The sequence below is a fragment of the Marmota marmota genome, unplaced genomic scaffold (genome assembly GCF_001458135.2).
Source record: "Marmota marmota marmota unplaced genomic scaffold, marMar, whole genome shotgun sequence".
NCBI classification, from domain to species: Eukaryota; Metazoa; Chordata; class Mammalia; order Rodentia; family Sciuridae; genus Marmota; species Marmota marmota.
In genome coordinates this window covers 9,801,257-9,827,492 of record NW_025999842.1, presented here as the reverse complement: position 1 = coordinate 9,827,492, position 26,236 = coordinate 9,801,257, and the positions used below count along the sequence as shown (strand labels likewise).

The following is a 26,236-nucleotide window of genomic DNA, read 5'->3' as shown; positions in this document are numbered from 1 at the left end:
CGCTGCGGCCCGCCGCGGGGGCGGCCTAAGGTAGAGGGAGAGGAGCCCGAGGCCGCACCCCCGGGTTCGGCGTGCCTCGGCTTCTCCCCTCTTGCTCCTTTTCCCCTTGTGGCTAAACCCGCTGCCCCAGACGTGACCTCCGCGCAAGGTGTTGGTGCTGCGCGCAGCCCGGGCGTGCGTGATTAATGGCCCAGAGGTCGGGGGCGGCTCAGGCACGAGCCCCTTTTTGGCTCGGCCAGGGTGTGAGGGTATCCGGGAGGAGAGAGGGGTCATGGCCGCGGGGTCCCCCGGGAGCGCTGTGGCAACGAAGGAGCGACGAGGAGAGGGAGGAAGAGAAGTAGGTGACGCCAGAGGAAAAGGCTAGTCCCTTTGGCCTCGAGGCCAGTGTCACCGCGGGTACCCCGCGCCAGCAAAGTTTGGAGCCGCGGGCGCCGCGCGCGGGTCCCTCCCCGCGCAGTTCCCTCGGCGGAGTCTGTGCCGCCGCCGCTGCCAGGGCAGGACAAAGGCTCATTAACACGTGATGGGACCGCGCTTCATAAATGGGACTGAGAGGGAGCCAGAGGCAGAGCGCGAGCAGAGGGAGAGGCAGGGACCACGCGAGCAGGGCGAGGCGACGGGCGCTCAGGCTGGCGGAGACGGGCGGCCCCACGCCGGGCCAGGCGGGGCCAGCGGGAGGACCCAGTGAAGAGCCCGAGAAAGGGGCGAGGCTCAGTGGCAGCCGGAGCAGAGGGGGCGCCAGTCCGCGTTGTTGTCGCGGGCGGGCGCTGGAAGCAGGGGACGCCGGCGCGCGGACCGACTGACTTACTGACCGACCGCTGGAGGCACACCCAGCTCCACCCCGCCGGCGCTACCTCCCCTACGCTACTCCCTCAGCCACCCCTTCCTTCTCCACTTCTTTTCCGCCTCCGCTTCTTCTAGGCTCCCGCGGCGCCTGTGCCTTCCCCTGGCCCAGGCGGGGCGCCTCGACTCCCTGCACAGCTCTCCATAGAGTCAGGGGGGACGCTTCCTTCTAGCGGAGAACCTACCCCTGAGCTGGACGAGAGGTGCTGAGGGAGCTTCTGCCCTGAGGATCAGGGGATGCGAAGGGTAAGACCTGGCAGAGTTGTGTTTGGAAATACTTTTTCCGCCTCCTGCCCCTTTGGGTACTGACCACTGTGTCCTGACCACTTGGGTACCAGCCCCCAAGTGTCCTTCGTGGAGTTCTTATTCTGGGAGAGGGAACCGTGTGTCGGTGTTTACTTAGGTGTATAGCCTCAGACTGCTAACTGTTGTCTGTGCTACTTCTGGAGGTTTCTACCATTTACTGTTTATTGGATGTGTGTGCACCTGGCTCTCTGTATGCACTGATGTCTGTTTGTAGAAAATGTGTAATTGTGCATGTTTGAAAAACAGGCGCTTGAATTGATGCTTAATGTCTATAAACCTTATCAGCAATGAAATATTCCCAGAGAAATAACATCAATCTCTGCATCAAACGTAAAAACCTACTAAATAAAATATTAAATGTCATGTAAAGAAATGTATGTCAAATAATAAACTTTTGACATAGAAAAAAAAAGCTATAGAAGCCACTTCTAGGAGAAAAAAAGAGCATAGTATTTAGTATTTAAATGTAGATAGAACCATTTAACTCAGAGCTAGCCATTAGATGAATAAAGTTGATGTTGCATTTTTGATAAGGTTCACAAATCACAAATGGATCACTCCCGAATGCAAATGTTTGCTGTGATAGACGTGAAAAGGTGTCGTTTGATCATTTGAAAGTTTGAAAGCAATATGCATGATTCTAATTTTAATACATTATCTCTCAAAGGTTTTAAACTGAACAGGTGAGGAAAAAATAGTAACCTATTAAACATTTTGCCTTTGATTTTAAAAATTTTCTTCCAAATAAGAGCCAATCCTGCCTTTGTTTATCTCTTGGTCTATTAACCTTCCTTGAGCATTTACTCCAATAAGATTTTAGAGCAGGTTTAGTGGTTTTAAAAGTGTTGAAAGATATTTCTGTGGGTCCTCTAACTTCTCATTTTATTACCAAGTTAATATCTTTTGAACAATGGGGGAAATGCAATTTCTTAGAGGAAACTCAGTGGACATTGAATATCAGAGGGGTCACTACTGACATCAGTCTATTTTGCAGAATATTGAGAAGCTCACAGCAACCAACCTTAAGGTTCCCGTAGGACTTTATCTGATTTAAAGTGTTGCTTTTCTAATCCTACCCTCCTGACAGTTTGCAAGGGAAGATATACGGATTGATTTTTCTCTGTCCCTTTTCTTCCTGCTACTCTTTCCCCCTCCCCCACACTCTTAACTCAGTTAAGAGCAATTTTATCAAAATAAAAGGCCAGGTATAGTTTCTTAAGAAAGCAAATAATTTTCTGATTATATTCATACATGAACAGAATGCATGCACCACCAGAATGTTTAAAACATTGCACATTGCAGGCAGTTATTTGCAGGTATAATAACAGTTACCTTAGTTGGGCAAGAGGCTTCATGTTGAGCATGTTTTAAAAAACTAATGTGTATTAGATTATCAGGAGAACTTACTGTAAATGGACTCTTTTTGTTTCAAAGATGTCTCCCACACCAGGCGAGGAATACTCTTGGCTGAGGTATGTATCAAGTGTCTAATGGAGAGAGGTCTCATTGTGTTTCTATGCCTACAGGAGGGTAAAATAATGCCACAGGGTGGAAATGCTCAGTTATGACCCTTCAAAAATAAAATTACTATGCTTGCATACTCATTGTTAGGGAGGAAAATTAGATATTTATACCCTGAATTTTAATAGCATCAATATGTATCTATAAATGTATATTGTAACTAGAGCTTTAATTAAGTCATAGGTGATATTTAATTTAGTGTGCAAAGTTTTCAATTCTGGTGAAAATCAGATCTCACATTGGAGTAGTGCTTGGCTTTGTTTGTTATCCACTGTTTTCTGTCTTTTTCTGTTACCCTTTTCCCAGTGGACTATGTTCCTCTCCGTCTTGCCTGTGAGATTGCTCTTCTCTAATAAGCCTAGCTGCAGGATCAGTGTGTTCTTTTTGGCATTTCAAAATGTTAAAATAGTGAAATTGTTAAATGTTACCAAGCTGAAACTGCTGGGAATGAAAATTCTCCAAAAGAACCACTACATTTGTGACATATTACAGTCTATTTCTAAAGAAAACTCCTTGAATCGGTTTACCTATTTTCTCAAGAAGGAAGCAGCCCCATTGATTCTGTTGATAAGTATTTAGTATGCAGTGTCAGCTTATTAATTACTAAGGCAAAGCCTGAGAAACTCTTTCAAAACAATTGTGTGACACTCTGCTTTGCTTTGACTCAGAATTAACATTAACCACCAAGAAATTTAGACAGGCTCTTTGGTTGCCTTGCATATTAGTTTTTGGAATTAGAATTGGAATACTTTACTGGGTAAGAATAAACTGTTATGAAATGGAACTTCTAATAGCGGTTTAGAATTCACAATGTTTACCAAATGTTTCCTCTGAGAAAACAGTTGGCCTAATAATTTAAGGGATTATTTCCCCTAACTAGCTATCCAGGAATGCTGAAACAAACAAACAAACAAACAAACAAAAGTAACAAATTGAATTTGGAAATACCTAACAACACATAATTAGTGAAATGAGATTTGGTTATAGCTTCTTGAATTTGGTTAGTACTATGGAGCCTGTCCTTCAGGTTGCTGTCTGTTATTCTTAGCGTAATTATGTTAGCTCAGTTGCATAAAGAACACAGATGAGAGCTTGCATTCTGTGCTTAAAAGGATGCCGTGTCTCCCCCAGTGTAAGTCTGTCTCTTCTATTTTTGTGTTCATCATTTTCTAATTGAACTGACAAATAGAATGAAACTAGCCTTTGGATATAAATTATTTATAATTATGCTTTTGACTCTGAACTTGAACCCAACATTGTTTGAAAAACTGTACTAGGGCCAGGTTTACATACTTCATATCTATATTTCTAGAAATAGCCAGATCTGCTGGATTGTCTCTTATTGACTGAAGATTGGTGGAGAACTTAAAGAAGAAAAAATAAAAAACAATTTGTGTATTTTGTATTGGCAGAATTTTAACTTCGTATCTCCCTCACCTATATCTCCAATTTGTTCTTGATCCTGTTCTCATAAGAAATGCTGCTAACTTTGTGCATTAACTGCATGAGTGCTATTTGGGGAGGAGGGTTCTGGGGACTCAACACTTTGCCACTGAATTGCTATTTAATGCTCTGACAATCACTTAATTCATTTATCATGTATAGTTGTATGTTAATTTGGCTTCATCTTATAGATCAACTCAGATTTCTCCAAAATATTTTCTGGACCAAAAGTAATGATAAGCATCATCCAGAATATTTCTATTAATACTGCATTATTTTAGACAGCTGGGTGTGTAAACACATTTATATACATACATAAACAAACTTCTTCATAGATGTTGCCTTTTAATATATTTGAACACATCTTTATGATTTTAAATGAATTCTACAAATTTGGAGAAATATTCAAGTTCAAAGCAACTGTGCAGATGGACACTGAAGACTCAAGGCAAAAAAGAAGTATTCACCTTGAATCAAAACATGGCTGTTCTTGTTTTCCAGGATAGGAGGAAATTGGTTCCAGGCCCATGTATTCTAAGAGTCTTGCAAATATGCCAGAATGAGTACCACATCATTGGATTATAATTTTTTTTTATAAAACTAATGAGTTTAAGACAGCTTTTACAAGTCATGCTAAAAATTATTTATTAGTTTTAGAAGTTAGGTCTATACCAATTAGGAAAAAATATAGGTTATTACCATTTCACAAAATGCATAGTAAGATAGTTGTATTTGTTTTATATATAAAGTGTTATAATGTTGTATCACAAGGAATTTAAAACTTGAGAAAATTTGTGAGGCGGGGGGAAGAGCGTTGTTTTAGTTGTCTTCATCACTTCTCTTGTTACTATTCAAATTGTGTGATGTTATATGGACTTCTATCTCAAACTTGCCCCCGTAGATAATAGAAATGTTTATGATGTAACAGTGATAATAGGTCAAAACTGTTATGTAAAGCAATCAGTGTGATTATTTCTAGTTCTTAAGGTAAAATATTTACTTCCTGAGTCTTACTTCTTTACTGAACATGATGTCTTATGGTGAAATAAAGTACATTCCATTGTAATAGTTATTATAGGACAGTTAGTTGCATAAGCAAGTATAGTCTTAATCGAGTTTTCATTGATTTTTTTCATATATTTGAAGTGTTTTCCATATGGATTACTAAAGGATAAAGTTGAGATAGCCTGTAATCTGAAAGCTTCATTTGGACAGGTTAATTTAATAACTTAGCAACCATGGAATTTTGAAGTTCATAGTTGAGTTTTTATGGGTTTATGAGGAAAGAATTGTTTGCTCCCTAAACCTGAGCCAGTGGGTCTGGCAGAGTCATTGCATTTGTTCTGGGAATGCTATGGATTTTGTTTGGGTCTCAGCTGGAGAGATTGTCACACCTGCAGGTTAGGAAATCTTTCAAAGTTTTGTTTTCTTTTGTCTTGATTTGTTTTTGAATAAATGAGTTGAGACTGGTTAGATGGGAATCCTTGTTTTTCAGACAGCTCTCTTTTTAACCCATTGTACTACTTCATTATATTCAGTAAATTTTAAATTAAGTTTCACAAAGTAGATTTTGTATTTTTTTGAATGCAAGAAGTGATTTAAGTTCCCTTTTCTCTAACCCAAGTGGCAAATCTTTTTTTCCTAAGAATACAATGTTCTTATTATATTTGAACACATCTTTATGATTTTAAATGACAATATTTTAGTTTATCATTGAATGTTTTGTTTTTCCACTCTTAGTTAGATAGTTGGATTCTTTATTGTTTGAAATTTTAGTTGATCGAATAGAGATTTGATATCTTTGGCTTTATTCCTCACTATCTTTTGTCAAGTCTGAATAACATTTTAAATTTTCTTTTAACTTCAGGAGATAAAGTGCAGTATAGCTCCCAAAATTTGATAATGTAATAATCTATTTTTTTTCCCTACTAGCAAATTCTATGCTATTGCTTTTTAAAGAAAAGCAGAGGCATTTTTCAAAGATGTGCCAGGCAATCTGTTGTGGTGGTTTAATATACCGGCAAATGCTTTCACAAACTGCATATGTCCATAGTATATTTAAATATAATTAAATATGATATAATTAGGAATTCAAGTTTTTCAAAATTTATGTTTAAATGGTAGGGTCCCCTGTTTTCTTCATCCATTCTTTTGGACCATGTTTTCTTTAGAGAAGAAAATTGAAATCAATCTGAGTTCAGTAAATTGAATTAAGTTGTAAGGAGTGTTATATTCAAACTGTTGATAATTCTAATGTGTTTTAAAAGACTAAAAACTTGTTTTAATTAATCTCTACTTCTATGGACATATGTATTAAGTATTTTCACAACACTGATTTCTATAACAAGTAAATCAATACCAGTGATCTCCAAAAAATTATTTAGGCAGTTATTCTTTGTCATCCATGTTTGCTTATTTTGCAGCTATATTTAAAAATCAAATGTATTTTTTCTTTATAAGAGCAGTTTAATGCTGCTATGACCCGAGTATTTTGGTTTATTCCATAATGGCTGGTAAAATGGACCACATTTTCAAATTATTTCAATGCGTTGCTGCCAGAATTTGTAAATGTTTTCTCTAGCTTTTGTACAACTGGTGAACAAGTATATATGGAGAGAGAAAAAGGAAAGCCAGACAGTTTAACACATAAGTAAGCAAAAGATTATCCAAGGAATTTTGTGTCTCTGCATGTGTGGATACTTGACTTTGAAGGATGCATAACTACTTTTGGAAATGGCATCTTACTTCTTATTTAAAAAGGTGGGGGGATATTTTAATGATTTTTAGCTATCAGTAAGGTAACTAACTGTAAGTAATCCGTGGTCCACTTTTATTGATTAAATAATTAGAGAAGAAACAGCTTTTGCAGGGTCATACATTTGAAGTGCTTTGGGACACATTTCCATATACTTATAACTTGTAAGTATTTTAAATTTTTTCGACCAACTAGAATCAGTGTAAATTGTATAATTACTAGAATAATTCTTTAAGAATTTGCAGTGCAACTATGTTACTTTAGATACTTCAAAATTGCCATTTTAGTTTGTCATTTTCTGGGCTCATCTCTTTTAATATAATATTTTATGGTTTGGGGGTAAAGATTAACTGAAGCAAATGTTTCTAGCTTAAAAAAAATAAGCTGAGATGTTAATTACTTTTACTTTTTTCCCATTCTGTTAAGTTCAGTACTCATGGATTCCTTCCCAGTGGTGTTAAGAGAAATAGCTTAGCACTCCAATAAAGCTTTGCATAGGCTTTGTAAATAGAATTAGGAGAAAATGGTGTAGAGTTTTTAAATTTATGTCTGTGTGCTGTGTTAGTATACATTACATCTTGAAGCCGCTTTGCTGGGTAAAATGTTTAACAATAAGTGTCATGAAAAAGTCTAGAGAAGCCCTGAATTGTACACTGAGAAACCTGGAGAAGTTTCCCTCCCCTTATATTTATTTTCAGGCCAGACTAACATTATTCTGTTCCATCAAATGGGAATATCCTGGTTTTAAAGATCTGTCAGAGTCTATTATGGGCAGGCTCTCTTAGCACTTCATTTCAATGATCTAAAAACCTATACTCAGAATATTCTTTCTTCCTATCTAACAATTCTTAAAATTTAATTCTATTTCTTCTCCTTATTTAGTTTTTTTTTTCCTGAGTTTCTACAATCTTTAACAGTGGTTTTGAAACTTCAGAATGTGTCAGAATCTTCTGGCATCCTGTTAAAAACACAGATGTGCCCCAACTCTAGTGTTTCTAATTTCCCAGATCTGAGCTGGAGCCTGGTAATTCACATTTCTCAAAAGTTTTCAGATGATGCCTGGTACTACTGTTGGTTCAGAGACACTTTGAGAGCTGTTGACCTGTAGACTACCTTGTGTGCACTTGCAGACAACTATGTGACTTCTCAGACTATTTTCTAAAATGCACACTAGAGTTTTCAGCTCATTTGCACCAGTCTTTATCTTCCTAGTTCTTTATCTTCTTGTCACTCTTTCTGAACATTTTCAGTTTCAGCTCTGTTCAGAATCTCATAACTGAATCACAGAAACCCTAGAAAGAGTCTGACCTTGAATGCATACAATAAAACCACCTCATGGTTTCAGTGGCATAATGATTCCACACTTGAATCCAAATTGCATGCTTACTTCTAAGCCACAACTGCATTTCCAAATTATATTTTACATTCTTACTGAAACCGAGTACTTCTACTTCTGTGTGTATATAATTATTTGCATCTTGAAAGCACATTTTTCTGTTTATATCTTACATTGTTAGTACACACTGAGACTTTCCTAAATATTCCAACCAAAGTGGGTGAAACAGAAGTGCCTAGTTTCTAAAATATGTTTCCCTGGATTTAAGCAATAATAAAAACTTATTTTAAATTATTTCAGTGAGTGAAATAATAATTGGAAGGAAATTGAATTATTTAGGAAGTCACTGTGTCCTCAATTTGAGTATTTGAACTAATATTCACTTGTGAAATGTTCTACTTCACTCCCTATATAATAGAAAATTATTTTGCATTCTTTTTCATCATAGAATTATGACCTGTATTGGTAACTTAATATTTAGAAATGGGAAAGCCCAATATTTCATGAAATAGAAATGTGTTGAGTTTGTTATTAGAATTGATTTTGGGCTCCTGAGAACTCTCCTCTTACTTTTAGCATCTCTTGGCATAAACATTTATTTTCAGCAGAACTGCTTTTCTCTACTTATTCTTAATTACTTTCTTGAGGCAAAATTCCAATATTCACAATTAATTTTTGTCAATATATTAAATTTTCTCAATGCCCTTTTACCCGAGAAAAGTAATTAGAAATTTGGTTTTTGTAGGCATTCATAATAATCCATTTGAACCCTCCATGACATATTTTCTTATTTATATTTTAATTAATTCAGTTGTAAAATTCATAAAATGTTGTAGCAGGAGGAGAAGTTGCTCAACCAAAGCAAGAACTATGTCCAGTGAATAGAATAACAAATTAATTCCCGAGGGCTTATAAAAAGGGCTTATAAAAGCCACTCCATCTAGTGGTTGGATTTTCACATAACTTGTCTTGACAAGTTGTTTTGAAAACACAGTTGCATATAGAGAAACCCATTTGGGAAAGATCAATGCGTAACATGTGCTTGGGGAAAGAAAAATTATTATAATAATTTCATGTGTTGTCTTTAAAGTTATATCAACAGTGTGTAATTAGTATTTATCCAAGGCTGTGTGTGTCCCCAAAATCTCTTTATGTATCATTGTTATGTGACTAATCATTGCAGTTCATAACACACACCCAGAGTGAACCAGGATCAGAGTGAAAAACAAATATCTGGTTGTGGCCCATAACTTTCACTTGATACTGAGAGAAAAGATCCTAGGGTAGATCTTTGTTGATGCATTTTATCTAATTTTGATATTTGGGGACTTTTTCAGATGCATGTTTGTATGGAAACCAAGAATCAACTTTAATCCCTAACAATCATCTGGATTTTTGACAAAGAAAACTATTCATAAAGCCATTATCTTAAGTTAGATCTGTCATGTTGCTAATGCCTGCCAATATCCATTTTGTAAACAGAATGCCTACTCTGTGCCAAACCCTGAGTTAGGCAGAGGACCTGCAAGACGGGTCCCAGCTCTCAAAGTGTTCATGGTCTGGAGGGATTAGACATGAGAGACTGCTACAGAATGGTTTGGCATTGCCCATTGTCACTTCCGGCAGAGGTCATCAATGAACAGCCCATACTCTTTGGTGGTAAAAATATCCCTATTACACACTTTCATATCCTATTCTTATCCTATTCTTTCATCTGTGGGACGGGATAGACAGATGGGTGGGCTTTATTTGGGGGGTGGGGTGAAATGGAGAATCATTTCCCTTGTTTCCATTTACCCAACCTTTATATATTACGTAAGTGTAAAACATGGATATATTTCAGGAGTGAATCACAGAAAACATGCATGCTTGGAATATAATGTCTAGTGGTAGGCACAGACTGCGTGCCCAGTAAAAATGAACTAAATAAAGCATCTGAAGGCCTATAACTCTGTATCCATCAATCACATTGCTGTGGTAACACACCTTTATCTTATTGGGCACTAGAAGTCTAACAATCTCTTATTTGTTGGAGTCAAACTAAGTTTTATACAATTTGTCTACTGTGATTCTAGGTCAGAACTTAGGAACTGGCCAGAGAGAGAATCTTATTCCCTCTGGATCTAAGAAAAATGCATAGCTCATGGTGGGAACTTGATAGATTTCAAGTGAGAATCTCTCCACCACATAGAGAATGGACATTACAAGCTTTTGTTGACTTAACAGTCATCTTGTCTCATTCAGACTAAAGAAGCTCTCCTCTTCGTGTCTCATGGTGTTGTGGAGGGGTGTCATTACCAACCGCAGTCATCGTAATTGACTGACGAAGCAAAAAAAAGTAAATAAAATGGAACCACCTTTCCTAATTAAAGATAAAAATAGAGACAAAGAGGACTTAGATTTTATATATTTGCCAATAATTACTGCAAACAATGTGCTAATCGAGAGTTAGAACTTTTAGTTTATAGATGATTGGCATACTTTGTTCCTGAAGACCTTAGGACTTGCTTTTGATGCTGAGAGAAAAGATCCTGGGGTAGATCTTTGTTGATGCATTTTATGTAATTTTGACATTTGGATACCTTTTCAGTTGTATGCTTGTATGGAGACCAAAACTCAAGCTTAATTCCCTAATGATCAGCTGACTTTTTGCCAAAGAAAACTATCCATACTTAAAAGCCACATGAAATACTTACTTAAGACTGTCTTTATCTCACATGAAAGATTTGATCATTGAAACTATATATAGTTGATCACCATACTTTGCCCCTGAAGACCACTGGTGAAGAATGTGTTGCAGGTGCTATGACCAATGTTTTTGCTCTCAACTGATCATTCATATTTTAGTTGTTCATCATGTAAAATTATCATGTACTGTTTGTGACCTCCTTCCCCCAAACGGACTCTTCCCTTTCCCTAGGATCAAAGAAAGGGTTTCTTACTATATGATTCCTGTATCTCACAGTGAGGAGCAGGCACTCTGAATTATGCAGACCTGGATTCCAGCCCTGCTCCCACTGTTTGCAGACCTTTGGCAAAGCATTTTTACCTCTGTAAGACTCAGTGTTTTTGTGTACAGAATGGGGATTGAAATAACATCTATTTTACATAAATATTAAAGAAAAATAATATCCTACTTAGCATGATGACTGGAACATAAAAATATTCAGCTATTTCTTAAATGAAAATATTTGAAAATTGAGGTTTTTCTTTAATGTCCATATTTGTTCATCTAAATTTCAGATTTGAAACTGAAAGAATAAAACTGAAGCTGGGCTTAATTTGTATGTGCATGGCTTAAAAATGAAAATACCTCTTCTTCAATAGTTGGAGAAGAAACTGAAAGCTATACCACACAATTGGATATCATATTGTATACCTATGATATCTATTGCTGTAGAGTACTTCATAATGAATGGCAAAGATAAGAGCCTGCTTACTAGGTCCTACATAATTTATGGACCAGAATAATATATTGCTTTCTACTTTTAATGATGAAATCTCACATGCAAGATAAGGACAATCTTACGTAGTATTTTATGTGTGGACCATGGTTTTTATGGAATTGAAAACTGCATGTTCTCTGTTAGGTGTTTTCCTTACAGACTGTGTGGAAAGCATCTCTCTCTTACAGAATAGGCCAAGGCACTTAGTAGGAGGAAACATCTAAATGGCAGAGCAAAATTAAATGGTGAAAGAAATTTGTTACATAAATCAACAGATCATTTTATTTGTATAATTAATTCACCTTTGTGACAGGCTTTTCATGTAACATCATCACAAAACTGTGCCTGAGCCTTTTGTAATTTCAAGGCATCATTTTCTTAAGCCCTGAAATTTAAGATTTAATAAGGATTTAAATGTTAAATAATAAGGAATATTTTACATTGAATTTTTTGAAAAGAAATACAGCTTTATAAGTGTCTTAATGTCTTCAGTTCCTTTTAGTTGATATATTTTCATGGAAAATCTAATATTCCTATTGTTAGTAAAGAAAAAAACAAAGAAAATGGTGCATTTAATAACTTCTATATTTTTAACAAAACATATGAAGAGCTAAAGCTTTGAGAGCCAACCAAGCATTACCACTGTAATGGAATTTTCTTTTATATATAGAAAAAGGAGCTGACATTAGTACCAGGAAGAAGGATTATGCATTTTTGCCTGAATTATCAGGTTAATTAAATAAATTCTTTATTTTACATTACTATAGTAGATGATGTAAAAAAAATGACCAAATTGCTTCAGTAATTCCAAACCACTAACAATTAGGTAAGATTTTGAAGAGATTCATTGCCCAATCAACTAACACCAAACCATCATGCATTATGTTATGATGTTGGCCCATGAGACCTGCTATGTCTATTGAGGACATAACTTAGATATAATGTTGTTATAAGAGTCAACTAAAATTTTTCCTACTAACTTTAGAGAAATAAATTAGCTAGCTATTTTTCTTGATTGAATTAGTAGGAACCAGACTTATTCTCAGAAATGAATGGAAAATAATGGATATATCCACTGGGACCTTCATTCTCTTGAGCCCTTCACATGGCTCTTTTATGAGGCAGCTGAGTAGAACCCAGAATTAACCAAGTAGGGGAGACAGCAGGTTAAGCAAGAGCCTGGACCTCCTGCATCTGATATCATGGACCCCTCTCTCTGTTCAGCCACTGTAAACTTGGTATCATTTCCTTAAAGCAATTTGCAAACTTCAAATATTAGAGAAGAGCAGAATATATAGCTATATCCAGAATCATCAGTCCTTCTGTTACTTCCAAAGAGTTTTCTGCTTTCTTGGACATAAAACATCCTGCACAGAGCAAATACTAGCCTGCTTATTATTTCCCTAGAGATGCCACACAGTCTAGAACAATAAGAATTTTGACTCCAGATGCAAATACCTGAATATTGAAATGGCCCTTTAAAATAAAGAAGGTCTTCAGTGGGGCAGTGAAAACTAAAATAACTATGGTTAAATAATATTGATATAGAAGTGGCTGTATTTGAAATCTTGTTTTCAGGACTTACGTCACACTCAACCTAATCAGAAACCTTTAAAATGGTAATAAAAATCTGGACTCTGGATAAACATTTAAAATAAAAAAAAACCTCTATGCTGTTGCCATACCCCAAAAATTCCTTTGATGACATCAGAGCCTGTAGTTGATGAGATGTGAACTGTGTTTTTATGGGGGAAGAGGATAGCAGAGAGGCAGGTGTGCAGATAGAGAGAAGGACAGAAAGTACAGGTGAGGTGATTCTATTCAATTTGAAGTATTTTTCTAAAAAAAATTAACACATTCTAATCATTTTATTATTACTCTAAAGACATGATTTATAGCTTAAATTGTTAGAATATGTTGGTTATATTTTTTAAAGTATAATTCTAAGAAAATCTCTTTAACAATCATACTTTTACTATACGCATAATAAAAACCAGCTGCTTCTTTAATAGGTACATCCACACACCTTGTTAAAAATTTCCAATTATGATTTTCCCAGTAGCAAACAAAAACAAAATTAATGGCAGCTACCTCCCCCAAAGCCTAAGCTATATTGCTCTATATTGCTAATGAACTCTCAAAGAAAACTCTCAATGCAAAAAAAATAATAAGGTGGAAATTACTGTAATAATCCAAATGTAGAAATAAAAGAAAGAATTATCAAAATGTAGAAAACAGTTTTCCTGCCACGATCCCATTAACTGCTAAAATAGCCTTTACAGTGTGGTGTTTTGACATTACGAAGATCTTTGAACTGCACAAAATCCATGTTTTCTTTTTAACTATATTCTTTTTATTTTAATATTTTTTAGTTGTAGATGGACACAATATCTGTATTTATTCATTTATTTTTATGTGGTGCTGAGGATTTAACCCAGTGCCTCACATGTGTGAAGCAAGCAATCTACCACTGAGCTACAGCCCCAGACCTTAAGTATATTCTTTAATTAAAGTTGGCTTATATTGGACAGAAATTTCTCTATATCTCATAACTTCATGCCCTGGCTTAGATTTTAACAAGCTAATTTGTTTTAATGAAGTGTTTGGTGGCATTAATATGGGAAGTTGTGATCACATATGCAGTGATCTTCCTGTGGAGAAATAACAGAACACGTGTTTTTGTTTTTGTTTTTTGTTTTTTGCTTTACTGAAAATAAGGTCTATGACCCTTTGTCTTTATTGAAGAAGCTTGATAGCTCTCAAAAATATTGACTAAAATTTTAATCCTTGGGGCCATCCCAGTAGGCAGATTTACCTAGATAGGCTGGGATAGGAAATGGTGAGTTAGTAGGAAATAGTGTTAATTACTATTGGCAAAGTGCCTTATGTTTTTAAGAGGCTGGAATATTTGAATATAAGATGCAAATGGCTTTAATAAAGTTTATGTTAATTCTTTTTTTTTTTTTTGTTTAAAACTAGTTTACTGGGTTGAAGAAGCAGCTCAGTGGTAGAGCGCTTGCCGGGCATGCATGAGGCCCCTGGGTTCAATCCCCAGTATGTGTGCCCACGATCTCAGCACTGTGTGCCCATGCCCATGAGCCTTCCCTTTTCTCTTGGTGAAAAGGCCAAATCTTGGTTCATATCTGGACAATGCGCGTCCGGGAATTCCTCTGGACGCAGCCCGCGCCGGGTGGCCGCCGCCGCCGGACCCTCCCCCCGCCCTCCCCCACCACGTTGCCAGCGCTCTATGTTAATTCTTAAAGCAGCACATAAGGTCTAAAAAGAGAGACTTTGGAGTCTGAGAAACATGAACTCAACTGCAAGAAAATTTTTCACAATCTGGATAATTTTTTTAATATCTAAAAACCCTCACTTTGTGAAATAGGAATTATAAATAAGCACCTGATAGGATTATAGTAGTTTAATAATAAAATATCTAAAGTTTCTCAAATGTCTGAATATAATAAATACTCAGGGAACATCCCCTCCACTATGTATGTATCTCCTATTTGCTATATGCTTTAATCATTGAGACAAAACGAATAAGTAGCCTGTGATCCAGTTAAGGTAGTGCATATTCTTGAGATATAATTAGCACATATAATATTATAATAATAATTAGTATAGATTATATATTCTTGAGATATCATTAGTATATGGTGTATAGCAAAGGGTCATAAGAACTAATTGACTAATATTTATTGAAGACTTAATTTTTTGTTGTATGCTAAGGGTCTTATGTGCATTTATTTTCATAACAATTCTGTGATTTAGTCATGACTGTCATCACCATTATCCCCAATTTGCAGGTGAAATACTGACCTTAGAAAGATTACTTCCTCAATAACATCTGACACTTATCTTGGTCTGCTAACTCCTAATGCAATGTTCTTTCTGTTGACTAGTGCTTTGGCTGGTTGAAATCAGCAGGGAAAATAAGGAAAATAGATGTATAGTCATACCTCTTCTTAGCTCAGAGAGAGAGTGCATCAAAAAGGCAAAGAGCAGGAGTGCTAGGCCTGCACTGTTGAATGTGGTAGCCACTAGCCGCATTAAGCACTTGAAATGTGGTTGACATCTGGGTTGAGTCCTAGCTCTACCACTATTTTAGATGTGCTAATGTCAAATTACCCATTCTGTGCCTTTCTTCTAAAAACGGGGATAATAACAGCATCTACCTTATAGGGCCATGAATAAGTGAGTTGATATATAAAAGGCTCAGAGTGCCACCTGCCTGTAATAAGCCCCCTTTATGTGAACAAAGGGGGGAAATCAGCAAGAGTTAAGTGATGTACCTGACTGTTGAAGAGAGGGAGGAGGAGGTTTTACAGTAAGTCCAAGGTAAGAGTTTAGGTAGTAGAAAGATTACTTGCAATACCAAAAGAAATGTGAAAAATGAAAATGTTGCAGCATTATTTGTATTAACAAAAGATGACAAATATCCAAAACATCCCTTTTGTAGGAGGTGAGGCACATTCATCTAACAGACCTTAATAGAGCAGGTGTTAAATCAAAAGAGAGGTTTTATTTGTTAATGTGGACTATCTCAATGCATACTTTTTTTCCTTTACTATACCCCCAGCCCATTTTATTTTGAGACAGAGTCTTACTAAGCTACCCAGGCTGGCCTCAAACTTGTGATCCTCCTGCCTCAGCCTCTTGAGTAGCTGGGGTTACAGGTGTGCACCACCATACCTCACCTTCCCAGATTTAATATGCCTTCAATGAAGAGCAAGGTTTGAAACAGTATGTGTAGTATGTTACTATTTTCTTAAAAGGGAGTATAGAGGGTACAAATATATATATATATATATCTTGAATGTGTATGGTAAAAAGAATTGACTTTTCACTGAGTATTTTTTCTGTAACTTTTGAATTTGAATCTGGTAAGTCATATATATACATACACATACATATTTTGTATATATACATATAAATTTTAAAATTAGATTTTAAGTGAAAGTATTGGGGAGTTTGTCACTTGAGGGAAAATGTCTTAAGGACAGAGGCCATGGACTATGTGCCCAGAAACTATTTGGAAATGTAAGCTCCAGTTTTGCTTTTTAGGCCAAATGTCCATTGAGTTATCTTCCTATTCTCAAATTTTAAGAAAGGCAAAGAAATAGTATTAAATCACTGTTTTAAATGTCCAATCAACTGCCATCTTACTAGGTTCTGGTGAGCATTTCCATGGGTGCCCTGCTCTCTCCTCCTGCTCTCAGGCTGGTAAATCACCTAAAGGTAAAAAGACAACATTCTGTGTTTGGAACTGAATTCTAGTTATGAAAATAAATATGTAAATACACATTTAAATGAAGAGGCCTATGACAGAGGGATAAACTAGGGGTTCAAGTTATGCCTGATGGCAAGGGCTGGTCAAGAAAGTCTCAGACATGAAGTAGCATTGGCACAATTTGGTGCAATCATTACAAGATCAATTTAATAGGCAAGGATCTTGGAAATGAGTGTTCAGGCAGAGGGAAGGGAAGAGGAAGAAGAAAGGTGGCAGGTGTGATGGTCTATTCATAGAGCAGAATGTCATCTTCCAGGACCAGGAAATTGTATGTTTTTGTGTGAGCTCAAGATGTTTTTGTGTGACCATGTAAGGAACAGCTCTCATACACCATGACTATCTTCTGGGTCTCCTTGATTATGGACGAAAGCTTTCACGTGTGAGTGGAATAGTTTAGCAAACAAGTTTGCAAATAGCATGAGTTGACTCCTGAGAAACAGCCCAATGGTGGCACACATAGGACATGTTCTTGAAGAGATGAAGAGGTGAGAAAGGAGATGACAGGGACCCTAAGGACACTGAGACTTAATTGGATCCAGGCTGAGGTTGGAGCTCAGGAGAGTCTTTAGGTAAAAGAACCATAAAGCTCTGGACAACCAGGTTGACTGTTGGAATTTGGCCTTATTTCTGCATCCTGTATTTCTGTAGCTTCAGCAACCAGCCTTTGCTCCTAGGCCACTGCCCTGATTTTGGGTGGGCTTAGCACCCTAACCACATTAGGTGCCTCTGTGTTGTTTGTATCCTGGAACTCCTGTCTCTGGAAAAGCAGCTGACTGTTCCCAAGTGCCTTGTTCTATGTCAGTGCAGAACAGTGTGCAGAACTGGCTTGAAAGCCCAGATTAAGGGGAAAATCTAATTTTCCTGACTAGTGACAAAAGTTACCCATGGAGGATTAGGGCCCTTGGTTTGTCAGTTGCCTCCATACTGTGCTTGGGCAGTCTTGGAGGGCTGAAGGGAGCCCTTTGGCTTACCTGTCATATGAGTGCTGGGGACTCTTGCTTTGTTTGCCATTTGGTGGGACAGTGCCAGTGTTCTTGTTTACCTTGCCCCCCGCATAGTGCCTGTCATGTAGCTCCTTCTTGAGTATGTAGACTATGTAATCACATAGGCTGCATCATTTAGAATGATGTTAACATCACCTAAATATAGCATTTTTATAACACAAATGGATCAGGCGGCTCTTTGGGCTTGAAACCTTGATTCAAATAATGTGCTTATTTATTTTTCACAATTGGAAGAATACCTCTCCCATCTTGAATAGAAAAGAACATTTTTTTTTACTCTATTTGAATGCATTCAAATATATATTTGCGGTTTTGCCTTATTTCTGCATCCTATATCTCTATAGCTTCAGCAACCAGCCTTTGTTCCTGGGTCACTGCCTTGATTTGAGTGTATATCAGCCCAGACTAAGGGAAAAATCTCATTTCCTGAGTAGTGACAAATGTTACCCATCAAGGATTAGGGCCCAAATAAATAAATAAATAAATTCAAGATTTATATTTGAATGCATTCAAATAGAGCACCAATCAACCAACTTATTTAGAGCCTCCTTTATGTGCCAGTCAGCATATTAAATGTTGGGAGTTAAATACTAAAATAGGTAACGTCCCCAACAAAGTCCTCAATGAGCTTGTTCTCTGGTGAGTTAGAGGAAGGAGCAGAGCAAATGCAAACACAGAAATACTGAAAAATTTAGTAAGTGCTATGACAGAACTCTATTTGGTTATTCGGGAACCCCAAAGAGGGTATTTTATCTGAACATGGGAAGCAAGGAGCTAGGGGAAGTAGTGACACCAAACTGATGTGGGGGAGATGAACAGGCAGAAAGAGAGAATGCTTGGGCAGAAGAGTGTTAGGATAAGTAGGAAGCAGAGCATTGAGCTAAAAAGCAATCAATTTGATGTGTTTGTGGAACTGGAATCCATCTGGTACAGCTCACATGGTGAGGTTAGGGGTGCTGAGGGGAGGGCTAGGGAGACAGGCAGGGCTAGATCACAGGAAGCTTTTTATTGCAATGACTTCATCCCTGGCAGAGAAGTTGAAACAGGGAAGTCACATAATTATCCATGTGATTTCTAAAGATCAGGCCAATAGCTGCATGGCAATGATCAAAGAGACTAGGATCAGAGAAAGACAGGAAAACTGATTGGAGTGCAGGTGCCCTAATTCTGGCACACACTGATTGTGGCCTGGACTTGAGAAGGCAGACTGTGGGAAGGTGGGCCATATTTCTCACTTTATGTCTAATCCAAATCACTTTTTCTTTTTTAAAATTTGTGACATTTAGGGTATTAATTTTAAAATATTTTCTTTGATTCTATGTCCTTTCCCCATCTACACTATTCCTACCTATTCTTGGCATAAACATTCTCTCCTTGGGGAAGCCACCTTCAGCCCCCTGGATTGGATGTTCCCCAGCATCCTGAAGTCTCCAGGGGTAGCTCACACTGCATTTGCTCTTAATTACTGGAGCAGCCGCCCATCTCCTCTGCTGGATAGTACACTTCCCATGGGCTCCTTGAAGCTGTCAAGACACTAGTGTCTAATCCAGTGCATGGCACATAGTGGGTGCTCCATAGTTTGTTGAATGGATAATACAATAATAAATTATTAATTCTAATAAGCAGGTTATTTTATCAGGAAGACCTAGAACTTTTAAATTTATTCCAAGATAAAGGCTGTCAGGGACCCTAAGGACACTTGAGAGTTAGTTTCCATAGTGCCTTGTGTTTAGGAGTAACAAGTAGCAATTAATAAGCAGAGTACTGGCTCTTAGTATAATTTCAATTAGTATAGATACCATGCTATACTTATAATGGATTTCATAAACTAGAGAGATGAACAGCCATTTTTTAAACAAGCATTTATATAAATGGTGAGATCAGTTCTCTAGCTCTTAATTTTGAAACACCAATTTATTTAACTTAAAACTGGAGAGCCCTTAAAATGTGGCCCCCTCCTCTTAGTTGTCCTTATTTCCAGAGCTTTCTACTTGGAAAGTCTTGGACTCCACTAGGCCTGGTTCCTGTCCCCTGTGACTCTTGTGTCAGCAGACCACTTGCAGTGATTGCTCTCAGGAGGCATGCTTCATCCTCACCCTTCTCAGGTGTTCAAGGTCTGGTTTGCCACCAGCTTCAGTACGAGAGTAGGCATTGTGACATTCTTCTTGGCTGCTATAGAGATTTTAGAAGTTCATCTCAGCTACAGCTCAGTCCAGAACATCTCTTCTCTGGGGGAGGAAACTTGCCTGGTGGAGCAGATCTTCCCACCATGGCCTGGAGCTGCCTCTTGGTTTTAGCATTTCCCTCCTTTCCCTTTACAGAAACACACAGATTGCAACTCAACACCTGATTCTGCATTTTTTTTTTTGCTTTGGTTGTCTTATACATTTATTCCCACCCATCTGACAAGGTAGTGTTCCAGACGCACAATTGTGGGTGAACTCCCTGCCCCATTGGCATGGGGTGCTGTGTATGTGGTCATAGAAGCCGAGTGGTACACACTTCCTGTGGAATGCACACTGTAGCCAGGGAATATTTCATTTACCTTGGCCTGCTTGATCCTGGAGGCCCAGTCAGGACTTCTGCAGTGACTCCAATCCAGACAGCTTAAGAAATAAAAGATGTTTCTGATGTATGCCACTCCACCCCCAGCTTTGGGGGAGGCTCTCCCCTGAATGACTGGCACATTGTGTTGACAGAAACTACAAGGACTTGATCTGTATTCAGAGACACAATGACACGTCATGATGGCACGTGTGTGTGTGATGTTTTTATTTTTCTTCTGGTTTTCTCACCATTCAGTTTATCTGTTTTCCCTCTTGTTAGGATCCCCTCCTGCGATCTCTTTCCCAGTCACTTTGAGTCTGGCCTAATCGAAGGCTGAGGTTATGAAGTCGATCCTAGATGGCCTTGCAGATACCACCTTCCGCACCATCACCACAGACCTCCTCTACGTGGGCTCGAATGACATCCAGTACGAAGACATCAAAGGCGAAATGGCATCCAAATTAGGGTACTTCCCACAGAAATTTCCTTTAACTTCTTTTAGGGGCAGTCCCTTCCAAGAAAAGATGACTGCAGGAGACAACGCCCAGTTAGTCCCAGTAGACCCGGGAAACAACATTACAGAATTCTACAACAAGTCGCTCTCATCCTACAAGGAGAATGAGGAGAATATCCAGTGTGGGGAGAACTTCATGGACATGGAGTGCTTCATGATTCTGAACCCCAGCCAACAGCTGGCCATCGCCGTGCTGTCCCTCACACTGGGCACCTTCACGGTTCTGGAGAACCTGCTGGTGCTCTGTGTCATCCTCCACTCCCGTAGCCTCCGCTGCAGGCCTTCCTATCACTTCATTGGCAGCCTGGCAGTGGCAGACCTTCTGGGGAGTGTCATTTTCGTCTACAGCTTCGTTGACTTCCACGTGTTCCACCGCAAAGATAGCCCCAACGTGTTTCTCTTCAAACTGGGCGGGGTCACAGCCTCCTTCACTGCCTCTGTAGGCAGCCTGTTCCTCACGGCCATCGACAGGTACATATCTATTCACAGGCCCCTGGCCTATAAGAGAATCGTCACCAGGCCCAAAGCTGTGGTGGCCTTTTGCCTGATGTGGACCATCGCGATTGTAATTGCTGTGCTGCCTCTTCTGGGTTGGAACTGCAAGAAACTGCAATCTGTCTGCTCAGATATTTTCCCACTGATTGATGAAACCTACCTGATGTTCTGGATCGGGGTCACCAGCGTGCTGCTGCTGTTCATTGTGTATGCATACATGTATATTCTCTGGAAAGCTCACAGCCACGCAGTCCGCATGATTCAACGTGGAACTCAGAAAAGCATCATCATCCACACGTCAGAGGATGGCAAGGTACAGGTGACCCGGCCGGACCAAGCCCGCATGGACATTAGACTGGCCAAGACCCTGGTCCTGATCCTGGTGGTTTTGATCATCTGCTGGGGCCCTCTGCTCGCGATCATGGTGTACGATGTCTTCGGGAAGATGAACAAGCTCATTAAGACGGTGTTTGCCTTCTGCAGTATGCTCTGTCTGCTGAACTCCACCGTGAACCCCATCATCTATGCTCTGAGGAGCAAGGACCTGAGACATGCTTTCCGGAGCATGTTCCCCTCATGTGAAGGCACTGCGCAGCCTCTGGATAACAGCATGGGGGACTCGGACTGCCTGCACAAGCATGCAAACAACACAGCCAGTGTTCACAGGGCTGCAGAAAGCTGCATCAAGAGCACGGTCAAGATCGCCAAGGTGACCATGTCTGTGTCCACAGACACGTCTGCCGAGGCTCTGTGAGCCTGATGCCTCTCTGGCAACACAGGAAAAGAAATTCATTTTTTTTTTAAGCTCAAAACCTAGAAGAGTCTGTCGTCTCATTGGTTATATTTTTTTAAGTTTACCATGCTCAGTGAAAAGGTGATTGTCACCATGCTCATTTATCAGTTCGTTGACATTTCAATAGTTTAGGTACTCAAACTCTGTTCTCCAGGGGTTTACAGTGAAGAATGCCTGTTGCTCAAGTGACTGAATGGTCCTTCAAAGTCTCAACGAAATAGGAGGGAAACCTTTGGCTACATGATTTTAAGTCTAAAGTACCCATAGAAAAATGCCATCAGATGAGTAATGCCTTTGTAACCACAACTTTCATTATAAATGTGACGTGTATTTGTTCATAGTATCAGAGGTGTCAATTTTTACAACAGTTATAGCACTAAAGTAGAGATATTTTGTAAAATGTATTGTGTCCTGTGAGTTGTGTGTCAGTGTTTCCTATGTGTTGTGTATATTTGTCTAGTTAAGCAAAACCAAAAGGTTGACTTTTATGAGAACAATGGAACACAGCAGTGGATATATGCCAATGAGACCACTTTTCAAAAGTATTATTGCCCATGATCTAACTTTAGAAACCTTAATGTTTCTTGAAATATCTAAATTTGACACTGAGATACCTAAAGGTTTATTTTTCTCTTAAGACAACAAGAAGAATTTGAAGACTGTCCAAAGTATTGAGCAGAATTCATTGACCCTTAAAAATTGGTTAGCCCTGCATTTTCATAAGAGGACACTTATCTTCTGGATCATAGATGTTCTGTTGGGTAATGGATTATAATCAGAATGGAAGAGAGAAAGCATATTGACTTTTTTTAGGCTGACATCTCTGACTTTCTTTAGTCGTTAGCTAATTACTGAACCTCTTAAGACAGCATGTGTCAATCTTAATGTATATTGTATCTCTGTGCAGTTGCTGTTTACTTGAAGAGTATTGCATTCTTCTATTCCAAGTGTAAGTAGATTCCATCCCTGGGTGGTCAAATAATAGTCTTTTTTTTTTAAATCAAAGTATTGTCTGGATCAGTAAAATTATACTGTGTGTGAATGTGAATATAAATGTGTGTATATGTGTGTTTCTATCTTGTACTGTTAACAGCAGTGTCATAAGGTGAGACAACTGTGACCAAATGTAAACTGTACCACTTGCTGTACTCTTGCACATGAATTCAGTTTCTAAAATTGAGTTCTTCCAGAAATCTTCTGATAAAAATTCTGAGAAAATCATTCAGAGAAAATTCTCCTCCTTGAGAGAGAGATTGAATTAATAAATTGACCTTTAGATATTATGTGAGACCAGTTCATAACAAGAAGTAATCAATGACAGGTTCCCAAGTAAAGGTTTGTATTTACAGTATTGCTGTGGGGGAAATGAGAGTGTTTGGGTTTCTGAGAACCTAATATTTACCAAGGTTATGGAGATATAGATCATTAAAAAGTAAGATGGTTCTAAAATCCCCAAACAGTAATGTTCGTTAGTTTGTGTATAGGTAGTGTGACCCAAGTTTCATCATCATGGTATACCTCACACTACAGTAGCACTGCCAGGTCCAGGTCATGTGGCTTAGGGAGGCTGAATCCAACAGTGGCAGTGAAGAGCCACCACACCTGGGGCTGAGGCCTGGGCCATGGATGCTGTTTCTCTGCTTTGCCCAGATGTCCTTGGTGTTAGCCTGGCACCTGGCTTTGTGTCAGTCATTGTGGAATAGCCTTTTCCTCTGCTTCCTGGTGGCAAGATATGCTAAAGCCTAAGCTGGCTTGCTTTCTACTGATGTCCCAATCTCAGACTCCTTAATGGTACCATGGGTGCTCAGAATTGAACCCTTTTCCAGTAAGGAAAGATACTGCTTGAGAAGCCACTTAACCCTGACAAACTTTACTTACTTATAATCTCTCCTTATACAGATAAAGCATGACTCCTAGAGAACATGAGGCCTGCAATGCATGAAAGTGAAGACCTAGTGTCTATCTGGTGATTTCTAGCTCTCATGATACCCCAGCAGCCTGGTGGGGTGGTTCCACTTCTTGCAGTTTATGTTCTAAGATGGAATGGGGCCCATGGACCAAGCTAGGATTTAGCTAGAATCTGCCTGTTGGCTCCCTCACTTTACCTCTGTGTGAAATGAAGCAAGGGCTCAGGGTGCTGGAGGATTAAGATCTCTTTAGAAGGAAAGAAAATGATTGACATAAAAGGATTCACCAGAGTCTAGTTTCCATTTAAGAATTTCCAGTCTTTTGTCCTGGATCACTCTAAATATTAATCTGCATGTCTTAGAGCTCACCAGGCAGTACCAACTCTTTTCTCACAGCTATGAAGACCTGGTGGAGAGGAAATTCTTATCATAGATATAAAAAATTCAGAATTCATTTTTGAAACTGTATTTGTGTGAATGCCATGTAGATTTTTTAGTATGTTGTGCTTTTAAGACCTAAATCATATATAATAAATTAAGGGACAATGGGGCTGACAGCACTAAACTCGGTGCTTATTGATATTTTAAGAAATATCTGTGAAATATCATCACGTGTGTGTTATACTACCTTCATTTAAAAACGTTTAAAATGAGTTGGATTCACTTTGACACTTCTCATATCATTTCCTAACCCAAGTGACTAAGATGTTCTCCCCAATGAATATACTCATTAGAATTACCATTCATTAGTATCATTCATTAGCTGATCCCTTAATTATATCCATTAATTTAAATACAGTTTGAATTTAAGTATTTATAAGCTCTGGCATCAGAGTCCTCTACTGTCCCCCTAAGATGACATATTTGTCCTCACCGTGCATTCTGTCATCACTTGTCTTCAGAAAGGGCGAAATTCCCAGCCCACTCAATTTCTTCATAATAATGATGATTCAGTCCTAGACTAGCAGTTTCATTTAGAACAGTCAGGTTGTCTCCAAGAACCTCTAATTTTTCATTACATATTAAATATATGTAAAAGAAATTAGATCTGGGAGATGCTGCAGTCACATACCTGCAATTGAGATGATTCCCAGACTTCCCTGGCACTTTCAGTCAGTTCTGTCTGGTATTGAATGTCCAGGATTTTTTGCTGCCTAAACCAACTTTGCAGGAAAGAGGCCCAACCACCAAATGAGAATCAGGCCCTCGGATGAGTAGCACTCTAGTTACGGTCCTGTTGATTAATTTTTGCCATTTCACATCTGTAAAAGAGACCACCAATATTAGATTTCTCACACTCTAACTGTATATTTGTATGATATTTTAAAATCTCCGAAATGCTGGGCAACAGCTGTTCACAATCGTCTTGCACTGGCCTTCTGATGAAGTGTTAACAATGCCTATTGTAATATAGACAAAAGACTCTGGGCTGAATGTATGTATATAGGTTTTAAAGGGTCAGATGTTTAAGCAGTGGCTTACAAATCAGTACTTTTCAGATAGGAGAGTTTCTTTACATTGCTGTGGCATCCTAAAAGCTCTCTTCATGTAATCTTACTGGACTAGGCCTCCTGGGGATCAGAGTCCCCAAGAAAGAAAACTTTTTCTTGTAATAGTATGAATCAAGATACCAGATTATCTGGATTCTTATTTCCAGTGTTTCAAGTGGAAAATGTAACTCTTTATTGTCTATAAATCTAACATTATTACTTTTCCTCTTAGAAGAATATTGTATTGTTAGATGTTTGTTGAACTGGTAATATCCTTGCAACCGCTGTAATATCTTCGTTAGTAATCTGTATAATACCTTGTATACAAGTAATGGTAAGATTGTTATTAAATGTAGCTTCAGTCATTAAGTAACTATAGCAAAGTAGTACTTCTGTAATATTTACAATGTATTAAGCCCATAGTATATTTTATTTCATTGATGTAATTTAACTGTTATTTATTCAAGAGAAAACATTTCATCCTGTCTATTGTCCAAAGTTACCTGGAATCAAATAAAATTCTAGATTATCATGAAGAACATAAAA

At 38.3% G+C, this 26,236-nt stretch overlaps 1 protein-coding gene across 4 annotated transcripts in view; it reads left to right on the top strand.

Annotated features, from left to right (window-relative positions):
- Cnr1 (cannabinoid receptor 1) overlaps positions 1 to 26,236 on the top strand; it is a 26,840-nt gene extending 604 nt beyond the window's left edge. For 2 of the 4 annotated variants that reach the window (XM_048807329.1, XM_048807380.1), the window contains exon 2: positions 20,771 to 26,236. In XM_048807329.1, the coding sequence (XP_048663286.1) occupies positions 20,833 to 22,254 (1,422 nt within the window). In that variant the 5' untranslated portion in view covers positions 20,771 to 20,832 and the 3' untranslated portion in view covers positions 22,255 to 26,236. Of the gene's footprint in view, positions 1 to 214; positions 1,087 to 1,172; positions 2,619 to 20,770 lie in introns of those variants that run through there. The other 2 variants (XM_015498140.2, XM_048807420.1) reach the window with 2 other exon arrangements.